Source organism: Crassostrea angulata, chromosome 8 (assembly GCF_025612915.1).
Source record: "Crassostrea angulata isolate pt1a10 chromosome 8, ASM2561291v2, whole genome shotgun sequence".
NCBI lineage: Eukaryota > Metazoa > Mollusca > Bivalvia > Ostreida > Ostreidae > Magallana > Magallana angulata.
In genome coordinates this window covers 60,174,459-60,191,683 of record NC_069118.1, presented here as the reverse complement: position 1 = coordinate 60,191,683, position 17,225 = coordinate 60,174,459, and the positions used below count along the sequence as shown (strand labels likewise).

The 17,225-nt window shown below is 35.3% G+C and overlaps 1 protein-coding gene across 1 annotated transcript; it reads right to left on the bottom strand.

The window, feature by feature from the left end:
* On the bottom strand, nt 1–8,476 carry LOC128158205 (tripartite motif-containing protein 5-like). Its single transcript, XM_052820968.1, has 2 exons — nt 8,372–8,476; nt 1–2,629 (listed from the first exon to the last, which is right to left on the bottom strand). Exon 2 carries the CDS (start codon nt 2,611–2,613, stop codon nt 901–903), a length of 1,713 nt encoding a protein of 570 aa, XP_052676928.1. The 5' UTR covers nt 2,614–2,629; nt 8,372–8,476; the 3' UTR covers nt 1–900.
* Nucleotides 8,477–17,225: the final 8,749 nt, after the last annotated feature.

Here is a 17,225-nt window from a genome sequence, read left to right as displayed (position 1 = left end):
TGTTGTAAAGTGCTCGCGCGCCAATTGTGAAAGGGGCTTTACACTGCACATATAATAATATAACAGAAATCCTTAAAACACACATAAGACCACTGTAGTCTTTTTTATTTTTCTAATTTATCTGTAGAATATTATAATCAGAAATTGTTAAATTGAATTAAACCATTAATTAAGCCAAAATAGGTACAGTACCGATCAGACCCAACCTAACAGAAAGTAAACCCCAACTAAACCCTGGGTTCGGGTTTACTAGAGTGGACCCAGAGTAAACCCAGAGTAAACCCAAAGTAAACCCAGAGTGGACACAGAGAGTAAACCCAGTCAGAAGTATGCCCCTGAAAGCAGACGTTAACTGTGTATTCGGAATATACAAAGGGTAGGAATTACAGGCAGTAGGATGGTAAGATAAAATACTAGTCTGCTTCACACTTCAGTGCATACAGTTGACCTTAAAAGCAAAAAGTAAACCCAAAGTAAACCCCGAGTGGACCCACATTTTCAAAAAGTAAACCCAGAGTAAACCCCAAGTAAACCCAAAAAGTAAACCCGGGGTTTAGTTGGGGTTTACTCTGGTGTTAGGTTGGGTCTGATCGGTACTGTATGGTGGGACAGTGGTTTAATACTATCATGTTCAGATAATACATATTTATTTAAGGATAGTCTTGATAAACTTTTAATTTCTTCATGTTTATCTACACAGCATACATCATAACGATAATGATAAGTAATGTTTGATCATATGAAACATCTTCATCAGGATATTTATTTTACACATTTTCAACATTTAAAATCTCTACTCCATATAATCATTTACAGTGCAAACGATATTTATTTTTTGCATAGTTTATTGCAACTCAATTATTGTCCATCAAGCATAATACTACATGTATACAAGCACAATTAGATCTCTGTTATGCAATATTGTATTTTTCTAACTTTACCTGTGTCACTTTCAGCAACGAATAAGCTGTCATTATTATCCACACATAAACCCATTGGTCCGTGTAAATCACAGTAATCAATGTAGCAGATAAGCTGCCCGTTCTGATCTAGGATGTGGATACAATCGTTGTAATAATCTGCCGTCAGAATTTGACCATGACTGTCCGTAGTAAGGCCAACTGGATTAAATGATCCCCTGACAGCAAAGGGAGGGCCACTGTATACAAATTTTAGTTTACCAGCCTGATTAACCACTATTATTGCACCACCATAACTGTCAGCAACACATATATCTAGGTTTCTGTTTTCACTGACATGAGTAGTATTAAACATTCCATCTGATGAATATAAGGAATTGCCACTCTCGTCAAATTGAATGATTTGTTTTATGATTGACCCAGTGTAACGAACAAGTTTCGTTTGATTACCTTTATTACTGAACATTGTAACCAGCAGATCGTCAGACGAGGTACTGCAAACATTAAGAGGGGTCCAATCATATAGTCTGATCACTTCCTGAATATGTCTATTTTTTACTATATTGACTGTTCTGTCCAACGGATCGGTATAAACTAGATCCCCATTTCTAGTCACGGTTATGTCCCATGGTTGTCTCCCTGATTTCGTATGGATTGATTTAATTATTTCTCCCTGATGATTGTACAATCTCATGTCGATTCCACTTCCACAAGTCCAAATTAATTCATCACTTAGACAAGACACACTAAGCAGCCCATCAGTGTTTCCATAGTCGGTGTCTATATCTGTGATAACCCGAAAATCATCAATGATTGGTTTGTAAGTAAAGTTGTTCTCCGCACTGGGCTCATCCATTGGATAGCAATATTCCTCCGTTCTAATATCTAACTCTGAGAGACGGCCGAACTGTCGAAAAATGTTCTCTTTATTGATCGTGTATGGCGTAAAAACCGGCAAGGAAATTGTAATTTTCGGAAGCAATCTACCAAACCTGGCAATTTCAGATTTGTATGTAGGAAGAACCCCGGCATCATTGGATTTCAGTACATTCCTCAGATCAGCTATGCTTTGTTCTATTTCGGATATAATTTGCATAATTTTCTTTTCATGTATCTCTAGTACATTATTAAATTTAAAAGTCATTTCATTAAGATTAGATTTCAGTTTCTCCAAATTGATATCTATTTCTTTGTGCAAGTTTTCCCCATGTTTGTTGATAGATTTAAGCAACTGTTGAAAATGCATAAAATGCTTAGCTTTCTGGTCTGGAATGTATTTCCCAAGCTTTAGGTATTTGGGATAAACAAATTTCTCTAACTCTTTTAAATCTTTTTCCAAACTTTGTCTTTTGCTTTTGATTTCCTGTGTTATTGCTACAAACACATGACCTTTATGTTCGTATGAGGAAGCACACTTCACACAGATAGGAATATGACATTGCTCACAAAAAAGTTCGCAATTTTCAGTCGAATGTGTTGTACACTCCGGGTATATAGCAGTAGGTTCCCTTTTTTTATAAGACACCACCTTGTGATTTTTGGATTCGTCTGAGAGATGTTCTCCTACACATACATTACACATACTCTTATTGCAGAGGGCACAGTGCAAAGTGGGAATAGAGGTTTCACAGGAATGACACCGTATGACATCCTGGAGGCTGTACTCGGGGTCCATAGTCAAACTACTCGCCATTTATTTCACAGTGATTCTGAAAAGACAATTCCAGTCAGTTACATGTAGGCTATATTAGTTTTATCATCGTACAATTATCCTTCTTTTGAGTCAAAGGCAGCATAAACATTTTGAGGTTAAGGCATTAAAAAATTGAGGTTGCAACCGCATATACAGAAACTTTACAAAGGGAAATCTATGAAAAGCCAAAGAGTTCAATATTCTATCTATGAAATTATGCAATTGTGTTTTCTAATGCGTTATTCGATACATGTTAACAGAGAAATGTTAATTATTACACTGTTATTTGGTCTTCGGACATTGTAAATACCCATTTGCAAATCGTCATTTGTAAGACTTATCAAGTTTTGGTAAATTGTTGACTAATAATTCGTTCGATGCAAGTTTGACATTTTACTTCCGTCATTCGTGATTTGTAATTTAAGATTTGTAAGGTAATCTATACTACTATATTAATATAATAGACTCGAATTTTTAAGCTTTAATACCGATAAATCGGAAGAGTATGTCCTTTTGTTTTTTATATTTTAAACATCATTGGTACTTGAAGATTACCAATTTGTTTTTATTTTTTCTCAATCAAGCTTCGCTAATTAATAATCAGTGAAAATTCCTCAAAATATTCCGGAAATCATTTGGATTTTTTGGATTTTACAATCTAGCGCGTGCACAATACATTCACGCTAGCGGGATCTTTAGTGTATGTTTCCACAAAATCATATTTGCATTAATAAACTCAGAAACGATAGTACAAATACGTGTAAATTTTCATTGGAAATTTAATTGCTACACATATATTCTGTTCATGTATATTAATTTTATGATTCCTTATGAGAGAAATTATAGAATAAGAAATATACATATTTACTTAGTATTTGGTTTTGTTTTCGTATATCTCTTAGGAAAGTGAAGATATAATGTATAGATTGTTTTATCGTTAAAATGAAAAAAATATAGCCTATTTATGTCCTACGGACCCGGTTTTACGATAGAATGCATTCCGTGTATTGTCTCTGTAGCAAAGAAAATACGTGTACATTGTTGAAAAAGTGTAGAATTTTACATTATATGGATTAAATTTTTAGATGAAAGGTATTTACAGTCAGTCTCAAAATGGTTTATTATGATTAATTTGACTGTTATTTTCAATGCTTCTTCATTAATTTTCTCCGAAATTGTTACGGGACGATTCTGCAATTTGTTGTTACATTACGGGTATATGTGAGGCATTAATAATAAATGGTTACATTGAAATTAATGTTAAACGGGCTTGGCCCCTGTGGATGTATCTATTTCGTAAATGTCCGATATGCAATTTACACCCGTGCACGCACGGGTCAAAGTCTAGTGTACTATAATGACGACAGGGGGTGCGCGTTACGACGAATCTATATCTATAACGGACTATAGAACTGCTACAATAATATATATCTGAAAGATTGAATCAATTTCTGGGTGAAAATTAATTTTTATGCTTTTGATAATTAAAACTCTTGTAAATATGTATGCTCATACAAAAGCACATATTGACAATTTTTTAATGTGCAATTATTAATTGATGTCTGATTAAATTATGTTTTTTAAAGAATGCATTGAGCAGATCTGGGCAGTGGCATACGCAGATCTTGTATTAAGGGTGACTAGGGTGAGGGGAAAGGAGGTTCTGTTTCATCGGGAAATGAAATCTATAAAGTAAAATTACCGTAAACAGACCTCTGTCCTTCTGATCCACCACCCCTTGAAAGTATTCTTGGCCCGTATATGAATGTAGACATTAATACAAGAGACCCATGGGGCCACATCGCTCACTTGTGCAACAATGGGCATTCAAAAGATATTGTGCCATATGGTCCCTCGGTATGATAACAAAAAATAAATATTGTCAAGTATTCGAATTTTACACTTACTTTTGCATACACGTAATCTTTGACATTGTACCTTCATGAAATACTATTTTCTTTTACCAGAATAAGAAAATACTACGCAAGATATAAAACTAAACATTTGGTAGGGGTACACTGTTAAGTTGTTAACTTCCAATTCCCTATATTTTCATTCTGCCCCCCCTCACTTTGTAAAGCGATCAAAATATATGAGAGTATATAGGTACATTTTTTTCATCAACTACTTACTAGTTATTGTATTTAAAAAAATATATATAATAGTTATTGTATTTTATTTTTAAAATCCTACATGTATAGATGTGAAGAAGAAAATTGTACCTCAATGTGCTCAATTCCTCAAATTAAAAACGTTCAAAAACGTTCAAAAATTTAATTTGTCTTCTCCATTATAATAAAATGACTGTTACTTACCTCGCGTACAAAACAGGATAATTTTCCGCTATGATAATTTCTTAGGAATAGCGATAATTACTTTATCCCCGCAACAGAAATGTGTCAGAACTATGGAAACTGTTTTAAAGATGTCGTTTTTATATACTCGTGTCTGAAAATCTATCAAAATTGATGCAGATTTCACATTATTTATTGTATAAAGAGGGGGTCCCAGAGAATAGGTATTTACAGAATATCATTCTTTTATTTTGTTTGTACAAGTATTTAACATACTCTAATTCATATAGAATTTCTAATGTTCAACCAAAATTTTAGCGCCAATCGTAGAATTATAAGCAAGATACAGAGCTCACAGTTCGCCTAGGTTTGAGTCATATTTTGTTCACATGAGTTTATTACATTCAGCTTAAGATTTTTAACTTGGTATTTCCTATTCAGCATTTAAAATGGAAAAAAAAGAATGGCCTAAGATTTTCAAATCTTTTATTCACTCAAGACCAGTTCACTGGTATTTGAGGTTCAAAATCAGTTTATACAAATGTACTCAAACACAGTCAAGGATCACATGTACAGTAGGAGTAATAATGACGAAAAAAGTTTACAATACAATAAGTTGTTTAAGTTGGTTTCTGACTTTGAAAATTTTCTAAAATAATTTTTAGTTTTTAAGATCTGAGTACAAACATAGAATTGTGAGCAAATCTCTGTATCTTGCTTATAATTCGAAGCTTAACACTCAAATATGGTTAGTAATTAGAAATTGTAAACAATTAAACACAAGAAACATGCACTATAACAAATAAAGAACACAATTTATTTTTTCGAAATGAATCATAAATATACATGTATATACCTGCATATTTCCGTCGGCGATATCAAACTCTCTTTACACTGAATAAACTCGAGAAAATGCGGAGCATCTCAACAAAACCTATTGCATTAATCTACCATTATATATAATTACGCAAAAGATAATGCCGAATTACCGATAGAATGAATTGTATTTCAGTACATTTTTGATACATCAGACTTTGCTTAATTTGCGCCGGTAAACAGTTAACTGTTTGATTTACCGAAGTCTCTGTTTGATTTGATACGTAAAAATCACGAAATACAGACTATAGTTCCCAGGTTACAAAGCATAAATAATGAAAACGAAACGAAAATCAGAACAAGCTAACACCAACGTCATGTGTGAAAACTGTCAACGCATTGAAATATTTAGCCTCAATTTACTTCACATAATCGGCACCAATATATTTTGCATGTTTTAAAAATTTCCCTTCATATGCCAACTGTTGCATAACAAGCAAATTCATCATAGTCAGATCGACCCTTTTTCGTATAATGTCATGGCTGCTTTAAACAAAGAACCTCGTTTAAGAAGTATGGAATACGATTCTTGGTAAATTGGGTATGCAAACCCGGGCCGTGGCAAAATAAAAGTCGGGGTAGATCGGCAATCGTCAATTCCAAATACGCATTATTTTGCAGCAATATTTACAGCGGATACAAATATACTGGTCCATTAAATATCCTGAAATTTTAATGAGATTAACAGATTAATAACTGCCAATCTTTTGTTTTGCCCAGGCCAAGTTTTGCCTACCCATTTTACCGGATGCCGAACTCGGAGCTGAAACACGCCTTTCCTTTATTATATATTTGTAATAACTCAGATTTGAAACAGAATTACCCCTTAATTTTTGCAATTTATATTTTCCTTCCCATAAGGATAATTTATGCTTAACTACGTTGAATTGTACTCAGTATTTCTTGAGAAGAAGATTTTTAAAAATGCACCCCCCTTTTTCTAAAGTTTCAAGGTTTTCTCCGCTTTGAATACAGATCGGACTTTTATTTCGGTAATTTATTTTCGCCCTCCCATAAGGATGCTTTGTACCAAATTTGGTTGAAATTGGATAAGTGGTTTTAGAGAAGAAGTTTAAAATGTAAACAGTTTACAGACGGACGGACAGACAGACAGACGGACGACGGACAAAATGTGATCGGAATAGCTCACTTGAGCTTTCAGCTCAGGTGAGCTAATAACAAATATATCAGGAAGACAGTTTGGTACCTAAGCAACTCAAATTTGCAAAAAATTCAATATGATATGATTGAAAGTTCACGATTTGAAAAACATAAACTTGTAGTTACACGTATTTCAAATTAAATCAGTATAGAAGCAATGCACGGTTGCTAAAATCAAATATATTTATCCTTTCTTTAAAAATATAAAAGATATTTTCATAATTTAAGGCTTATTCCGGAAACATGAAAGATATCTAACAGAGATAACGATATTGGACCCTATTCTCCTCTTGTAAAGTCCACGTTCATTTATTCCCTCCATACTATGTGCGGATCTTTAAGGGGGGGGTCAAGGGAACGTTATCTCTCTCTGACCCCCCCCCCCCCCGGAAAAAAATTGCAGGATCCGCACATACAAAACACTCTGTAAATAGTACATAAGGTACATTTACATATATATAATAAAGCCAATAAAAAACGTCAGAGAACTGTGTGCTGAAAGGAAAATATATAGATATGTAAAGATGTGTGTAAATAAATATATAACAATGAAAATGTGCAAATCTAGCAGGGATTGTTTCACAAATGAAGACAGACTTACTCGGATATTTAAGTAATAAATGAAGTCATTAATTTTTTCTAAGTATTTCGGCGCAACTATTTGATATACGTACTCAAAATTTTATTACATCTAGTTTTGTGCAGTATCTACTTTGGAGATACTTATGTATAATATTTGATAATGCTGTTCACTACTGTAGGAAATGGATTTCATCTGCTGTTCTGAATCTGTCTTTCAGAATGGGATACATTAATTCATATGACATTCTCTGTTGGGGAGCGACAATTTTAGTGCAAAATTTTAAGAGAAAACTATTGGTATACCGTAATTTAGGTAACTTTTTTATCTTATTATGTTTCCATGATGAAGTTTTTCTTTACATTGTTAATAATTAATCGAATCCTAAACAAACAAACACTAACAAGGAAAGTTAAAGTGGGTTTGCATCGGAAATTGATTCTACCTGGTATGAATTATGGTAGGAACATGTTGATGTGATACCTGGGTTCTATATTCCGTTTCCCGTAGGATTCAACGTAGTGCGCGTCCCCTGTCGTCATAATGGTACATTACCTTACAAATCTTGAATTACAAATCACAAATGGCGGAAGTACCATGAATCAACAATTTATCGAAACCGGACGAGTTTTACAAATGACAACTTACAAATGGTTATATACGATTATCAAAGACCCAGTAACAGGGTTAACATTTAGCATTTCTCTTTTTACATTTAACGAAAAACGCATTTAGTAAAGACAAAAACATAACGTGACTTTGACTTTCCATAGAAACCAAATTATAACCATTGAATGCCTATTAGATATTCTCTTTTTAAAATATACGTAAAAAGAAAGTTACGAACCTCTTTGATATCCTAGGAAAATTTCAATGTAATTTTCTTCCTGGTCTTATTACCTGTGCTCGATCACAAGACAAATTTAAATGGCTTGCACATGTGTAGGATAACGACACATACATGTTTGACTAGCAATGTTTATTTTGCCGATAATTTGATAACTTATATTGATTTTTTTAAGATAGAGAGCAAAAACTAGACAACCATGCGCGGATCCAGAAATTTTTTTCCAAGGGGGGTGCGTAGGTTTTATTAAATTTTCATTTTCCAAGGAGTGGAAGGAGGAGTGGGGGGGGGGGGGGGTCAGACATCCCCCTAAGCCCTGTACATCTGCGCATGGACAATTAAAACGGTATAGAAATTAAACAATGAATAAAATTGCTCAATGAATAATAAAAAGCAGTAAATATTTTACTGCATTGAACTGCTTAACTGACAAAAGAAAGATTTAAGTGTGAATTTCTGAACAGTACCCGTTTTGATTTGTTCAGTTATGCCTAATATACATATTCTAAAATCTAATGGACATCGCCTTTTCATCTCATTAAAAATGTTGTTTAAAGGAGGTATAATTTTGCTAACAATTAAGCTGCTTATTTTTAAATGCAACACAATTGCATGTCTACATTACCTACAGGCTACAGGTGACATTTTCAGAAAGTTATCAGAATTAACATATACTAGTATACATTAGTATACATTATATATTTTATCGGTCGCCAAAACCTTGAAAATAAACAAGAGGCCCACAGGCCTTGACGGTCACCTGAGTACCACAGCCCTGATATGGGGTTTATATCTTTCTGCTTATTCTCTATGCAAGAGCATGCGCTACATACGAACAATTTAATAAACGAGGCAAGCTACTAACAAATAAGTTGTTGGAATAAGAATATAAGGAACTTCGATTAAAATCCTCTTTACGCAAATTTTATGGTCGATACAATGACCGTGTCAGCAAATACAATGTTTCATTTAAACATAAGGTGACTGACGTTTTTCATACGTGTTAGACCATTATTTATGCATCGAACGGACTACGGTTTTTTCCGTTTTTCATGATCTTGACTATGAGCACACGGCGAGTGCGACCGGTCGACAGGGGATGTTTTCCCCTCCTAGGCACCTGAACACGAACTCAATGTAATACTGTGAGGTCCGTGTTTGCGTTGGGTTTTTTACCATCACAAACAAAACAAATCATCAACGTTTCGTTTTTTCCCATAATGACATTTTCCCCGATTATGACCTTTACCTCGATCGTGACATGCCCTATAGTGACAAGGAGCACACGGCGGATGTGACCGGTCAGCAGAGGATGCTCACTCTTCCTAGGCACCTGAACCTACCTTTTTAAGCTGATGACCCCTGGGCAGATGAGTTTTTGGCGTGGACGGTTCCTAATGGGTGCACGAAAGCAGGATAGAACAGAATATCCGCCAAGATCTCTCCACCTCATACTGTCAGGACAATGGTGTCTATGATAAGAATTTTCTTGACGAAAATAACGGATAATTTACACATTTTCGGAAACTGGATTACGCAAGAATGACATCGTTAATTGACATAGGATTTGGGTGTAGTTTACAACAAGCGGACCATATTCTGCCTAAAGACGAAAAAACTTTGCGACAAAAGCACATGCACGTGTGTGTGGACAGTTCAAGATTGGGGAAGACAGCGCTGGACGATTTATTTAGTTCACGGAAAGGGCCACAAAGACCTACAAAGTTGGCTTAGGGCAACTGAATGTGCATTCAAAGAACCTGAAAGATCATTCTTCGGCAGGTAAGCCAATAAATGCATTTTTAATGGTAAAAAATTAGTTGGAATAAACATATTTAGAGCATGCGCTTATCTAGAAGGGTGAGTCATGTGGGTCAATATCCCCCCCCCCCCTGCAAAATTCAAATTGTTAATATTAACATAATAAAACTACCATTAATATGCCTCAGCCCCCTGCCAAACTCAAATAACCGTTGATACTCCATGAAAAAGTTTTTTAATTGAAGGGGACTGGTACTTGGTTGATTACTTCGAGCTGTATTTGGGATCAATAGTAAATACTGGTGCGTTTTAAAGACGGCCATTACCTCCTACAGATGAAAAGCAGGTTCGTTTCGGACAGCAGGTAGTTGGACTAAATAAACTGAAGTCGTTCATGAAAACCATAACTCAAAAGGGTGGATTAAACGGAAACTTCAGTAATCATAGTGGAAAACGTACGTGTGTTACTCAGTTGTACATGAATTGAGTAACTGAGAAGGAAATCATGCGACGCACTGGTCATAGGTGAGAGAAAAGTGCAAGAAAGTACAATAAAAGCTGTGAAGAGATCGAAATGGGTGTGTCAAAGATCTTGGAATCACCTATGAACAAACAAGTGTTTAATACCGATCCTGCAAGAAAGAAAGTTAAATCTGAAAGTATTCCGTGCGAAAACATTCTGCAGGATCTCACTAATTCAAACAAAGCTGTTTTGCCAAATGCACTTTCAGTTTTAGCCTTGCAAATTAAATTTAAAAACCTTCCATTAAATTTTTTTCTTCATGATTTGTTTTTGTTGTCAGTAATCCTAAAGCTACCAATGTTTAATTAGTGATACTTTTCAGATACAGAACATTTTGACATCATTTGCACAAGAAACGCCCTTCAAAAGTGTTATGTAACACAGATACAATACAGGCAAATCCTATAGTAACAGTTTTCAAGTCGTGTCACAAGTAGCGCAGTGGAATATTAATATGCACTCGCTTCTTGTCGCTACGACACGGGTTCGATCTCGCGGTCAACATTTATTTTATGTGAAAGGGTATCGCGGTCGCCCGCGTAGAGAAGTGGGATTCTCTCCGGACACTACATGTAAGCCTTCTGTCTTACGGATCCAATTGAGAGTCAGCTCAAACTTAGTGATGACAAGTCCAGTATTTCTTTCTCAAGCGGTTTTATTAATCGTGATCGTATAGTTACAATTACATCAGCTAATAGCAGCCCAAATCAGGAGTCTCATAATCTATCTATAAGCGGAATCTATCTAAATCTCTTCAACATCATTTTACATGGGTATATATAACATTTTACTTATGATGGACAGTTCTGACTAGTTCGGCCCTTTTACGACGATCATGAGTGAACATTTAGTGTTCAAAATTAATATTAATATTTTATTTCTAAATAAAGTAACAAAACCGTCAAAACTGCCAATCAAAGAGTCTGGATGCAGGATTTGAGTCTCCGAGTCCTGGGTCTCGGAGTCCCCCACCTAGTATGAGGCATCACTTACTCATAATACGTTCATTCATACATGGCATAAAAGGTTACAAAGGTTTTTTATATAGAATACACAATACATGACTCAATATAGAGTACTAGAGCTATCGTTGCAGACACAGAATCGCCAAATATGTCACATGTTGTTAAACTCTCAATTTGGATATTATTATGCCCGTATTATGCACCTGGTTTCATAACATCATTTAGGAATACTACGCATTGCTACAAGAGTCACAGAGTTCATTCTGTCAATTATCATTAACACCATTCAGTACGCAGCATCTAGGTACACATAAATATCATAGTGACCATTATGTAATACTAGCAATTCAAGGTCATAGCATGGCTATCTGTTTACATACGTCCCCCAAACAAAAGAAATATCCCGAAGGGAGATTTCTCATGCCTGGCGCCCGGAATAGGAAAGCGTCCTTGATCTACCCTTGATCAGACGAACTTCCTAGTGACATACCAGTCAGAACATCTATGTTAAGAGATAGTAACAAGTGACATGTTTCCACCTCCGGCTTGGGACACCATTCATCTATAAAAACAAATCTACAACCAGGATGTATACACGTATATAAAATCATATGGCTTGATTATATCGCATTACAATCATGAAAATAATAATGAATAAAGTATTATAATAATGACCAAGATGAAATAACCATAGTTGAATATAATCGTAATTCATCATCAAAGTAATACTAAGTATGGTTAAGCTTGATGTCACATATATATACAAAGTGCATGCTTGTAAGTTCACAAAATATCTCTTCCTTCTTAGGGGTGAGGTTTGCGTCATAGGTTCGGAGTCCATCGGTTTCTTCCTGAAGTTCTCCAGAGTGAATCACCAAATACAAGATTTACATCAGCACAAGTTAACGCACATTTCTACTTTTACACAATTCACATTTTTAATTTTCACCAAACTTCACAATGCTTTTATAAGGAATACACAATTTCTTCACGGCTGCAGCTTAATTATTCATCCATCATCGGCACCCGTGGATAGAGGGTCGGCGCGGATGGCGAGGCGACTTCTCGCGGAGCGTTTCCTACGTTCCTCTGTTGCGTAGACATCGCGGCCTTCTCTTCACGGTATTTACGTGCCAGCTCTGGGTCCGGTCGATAGTATTTGGTCCATGGATAGTCTTCATTTTCCTCCTCTCCAAGAAATTGTTGTGCTAGTTTAGTCGAAATTGTCTCCGTGTTACTGGCCAATTTGCAAGTTGCAATTCTTCCGCTTCGTCGGGGTTTCCCTTGGATCCTAGTGACTTTCGGGATTGGTTCAAGTTCAATAATGTCGCTAGAGGTCCTTTTCTCTGGATTCTCACAACAAAATACAGTGTCTTTGGAAGAACCTTTCTTATCTCCGTCACTACCCCTTTTTCGACAACCTGTCCAGCAACCACCACAGCATATACCACCCCACTTTTTAATAGTTTTGCGTTTCTTAATACAAAGTCCTATCGTTATTGTTACTGCCAAAGTTAAACACAATTAAAACCAGGGGCTTCCCACCCAAGATGAGAATTATCATGGGATGCAAATTAGTTACTGGCAATTCCGCCATAAGTGATTTCATAGTGAAAAACTTTAATATCTTTGGTCTTAAGACATTGAACCATAACAAGAGGCCCATGAGGCCACATCGCTCACCTGAGCAACAATGGGCGTTCAAAAGATATTGTGCCATATGGTCCCTCGGTAGAATAACAAAAATAAATATTGTCAAGTATTCGAATTTTACACTTATTTTTGCATACACGTAATCTTTGACATTGTACCTTCATGAAATACTATTTTTACCAGAATAAGAAAATCCTTCGCAAGATATAAAACTAAAGATTTGGTAGGGGTATACTGGTAAGTTGTTAACTTCCTATTCCCTATATTTTTGTTCTAACCCCCCCCCCCCCCACACACACACTTTGTAAAGCGATCAAAATATATGAGAGCATATAGGTACATTTTTTCATCAACTACATACTAGTTATTGTATTTTTGAAAAAATATAACAGTTATCGTATTTTATTTTTAAAATCCTACATGTATAGATGTGAAGAAGAAAATTGTACCTCAATGTGCTCAATTCCTCAAATTAAAAACATTCATAAATTTAATTTGTCTTCTCCATTGTAATTAAATGACTGTTATTTACCTTGCGTACAAACCAGGATAATTTTCCGCTGTGATATTTTCTTAGGAATAGCGATAATTACTTTATCCCCGCAACAGAAATGTGTCAGAACTATGGAAACTGTTTTAAATATGTCGTTTTTATTTACTCGTGTCTGGAAAATTATCAAAATTGATGTAGATTTCACATTATTTATTGTATAAAGAGGGGGCCCCAGAGAGTAGGTATACACAGAATATCATTCGTTTATTTTGTTTGTACAAGTATTTAACATACTCTAATTCATATAGAATTTCTAACGTTCAACCAAAATTTCAGCGTCAATCGTAGAATTATAAGCAAGATACAGAGCTCACAGTTCGCCTAGGTTTGAGTCATATTTTGTTCACATGAGTTTATTACATTCAGCTTAAGATTTTTAACCTGGTATTTCCTATTCAGCATTTAAAATGGAAAAAAAAGAATGGCCCAAGATTTTAATTCTTTTATTCACTCAAGACAAGTTCACTGGTATTTGAGGCTCAAAATGAGTTTATACAAATGTACACAAACACAGTCAAAGATCACATGTACAGTAGGAGTAATAATGACGAAAGAAGGTTAAGTTTACAATACAATAAGTTGTTAAAGTTGGTTTCTGGAAGAACAGACTTTGAAAATTTTCTTAATAAATATTGACAATTGTTTGACTTTTTTAATCTTTTGTTTTTAAGATCTGTGTACAAACATAGAATTGTGAGCAAATCTCTGTATCTTGCTTATAATTCGAAGCTTAACACTCAAATATGGTTAGTAAATAGAATTCGTAAACAATTAAACACAAGAAACATGCACTATAACAAATAAAGAACACAAATTTTTTTTTCGAAATGAATCATATATATACATGTATATACCTACATATTTCCATTAGCGATATCAAACTCTATTTAAACTGAATAAACTAGAGAAAATGCCGAACATCTCAACAAAACCTATTGCATTAATCTACCATTACGCAAAAGATAATGCCGAATTACCGATAGAATGAATTGTATTTCAGTACTCTTTTGATACATCAGATTTTGCTTAATTTGCGCAGGTAAACAGTTAACTGTTTGATTTACCGAAGTCTCTGTTTGATTTGATACGTAAAAATCACGAAATACAGACGATAGTTCCCAGGTTACAAAGCATAAATAATGAAAACGAAACGAAAATCAGAACAAGCTAACACCAACGTCATGTGTTAACTGTCAACGCATTGAAATATTTAGCCTCAATTTACTTCACAAAATCGGCACCTATATATTTTGCATGTTTCAAAAATTTCCCTTCATACGCGAACTGTTGCATAACAAGCAAATTTATCATAGTCAGATCGACCCTTTTTCGTATAATGTCATGGCTGCTTTAAACAAAGAACCTCGTTTTAGAAGTATGAGTACGAGTCTTGGTAAAATGGGTATGCAAACCCGGGCCGTGGCAAAATAAAAGCCGGGCAGATCGGCAATCATCAATTCCAAATACGCACTATTTTGCAGCAATATTTACAGCGAATACAAATATACTGGTTTATTAAATATCCTGAAATTTTAATGAGATTGGCAGATTAATAACTGCCAATCTTTTGTTTTGCCCAGGCCAAGTCTTGCCTACCCATTTTACGGGTTGCCGAACTCGAAGCTGAAACACGCCTTTCCTTTATTATTATTTTCGTAATAACTCAGATTTGAAACAGAATTAGCACTTAATTTTTGCAATTTATATTTTCCTTCCCATAAGGATAATTTATGCTCAACTACGTTGAATTGGAGTCCGTAGTTCGTGAGAAGAAGATTTTTAAAAATGCACCCCCCTTTTTCTACAGTTTCAAGGTTTTCTCCGCTTTGAAAACAGATCGGACTTTTATTTCTGCAATTTAAATTCGCCCTTCCATAAGGATGCTTTGTGCCAAATTTGGTTGAAATTGGATAAGCGGTTTTAGAGAAGTTCAAAATGTAAAAAGTTTACAGACGGACGGACGGACAGACAGACGGACAGACGGACGACGGACAAAAGGTGATCAGAAAAGCTCACTTGAGCTTTCAGCTCAGGTGAGCTAAAAACCTGATCAACTTTGTCCCATTCTCAAGATGTTGATCGCAAAATTTGATTGTTTTTACGAATTATCTTAAATCACTTACAAAAAATAGTTTATTACTTAGTTGCTATTTCACGAATTTCGAGTATATGTAAAATCTCTGTTAACTCCGCATATTCATACAATTAACCGAGGTGCTGATTCCGCGTTTGCTAGTCGGCGAATCTCAATACATGTTTTATGTCACAGGGGGTCATCCTGTCTTACCTTTTTAAAAGCGTGCAATATATACAAAGCTTAGCTTATTCAAGATTATTTACATCTACATTAAAGCAACTTATTTATTCCAGTACTTTGGTTAATTGCTTCAAAATAGCTAAGCAATCTACAGCAAACTTTTGTTTGCTATTTTCCCTACGGGGCTTAAGGATTAGTTTACGCGGTTTAGGGATTGGTTTGAGGCCCAGACCTACTTTAGGGGCTATTTCATCTATTTCCATATTTTCTTCTAAGGGTACAGTTGGGTTATCTAAGGGTATTTCATAGTCTTGACCACTATTTTCACCACATTGATTTGACTCATGGGTCTCATCCGATTCTGAATCTACGGTCTGATCATTCTCGTGTTTATACTGCTGATCATCCATGATCGTCTTAGCTCTTATACGTCTTTGAAGTTCTGCTAGGGGAATATCCTCTTCGTCTGAAGATCCTTCTCTTTCCCATTGTTTGGACTGTATAGCTCTTTCCAATGGTTCTGGTTGCATGTCTTCATTTTCTGACGACGATTCATCTTCCGGTGGCACCACATAGTTAGTTTTTCTTAGAGTTCTTCCACCATCTTCAGTAGTTTGGGAAAGGGGCCAGTGCGAAATATCTGCCAGTCTTAATTGTCGTGCATGGCATTTGGTGGTTAATCCAGTCAAATGATCTCTCACCACGAAACTAACTGGTCCTTTCTGCTCTATGATTCGATAATATGGTAGCCACTTTTTATCTAACTTATTTTGTCTCCTGTTGTTCTTAAGGTAGACAGAGTCACCTACCTGAAAATTTTCGTCTTTGCTTTCCTTATCGGCCTGAGCTTTCTGTTTCTTCTTGGCTTCCTTCATATTACGATGTACTAGCAGGAAAGCTTTATGTTGTTCTTGTAGGGCGATCTTGTGTTGATCTTCTCCCGCATATCTCCTTCGAGGTTTCATTAACGTATCCAGAGGTAATACGACATCTCTGTTGTACATAAGGTAATATGGAGAAAACTTTGACGAATCGTTAGGATGGAAACGAATGGCTGCCAACGTCTGATTAAGATGAATATCCCATGTTTGAGCGGTGTCTGTTGTTTTCTTAGCCATCACGTCATGTAGAGTTCTATGAAA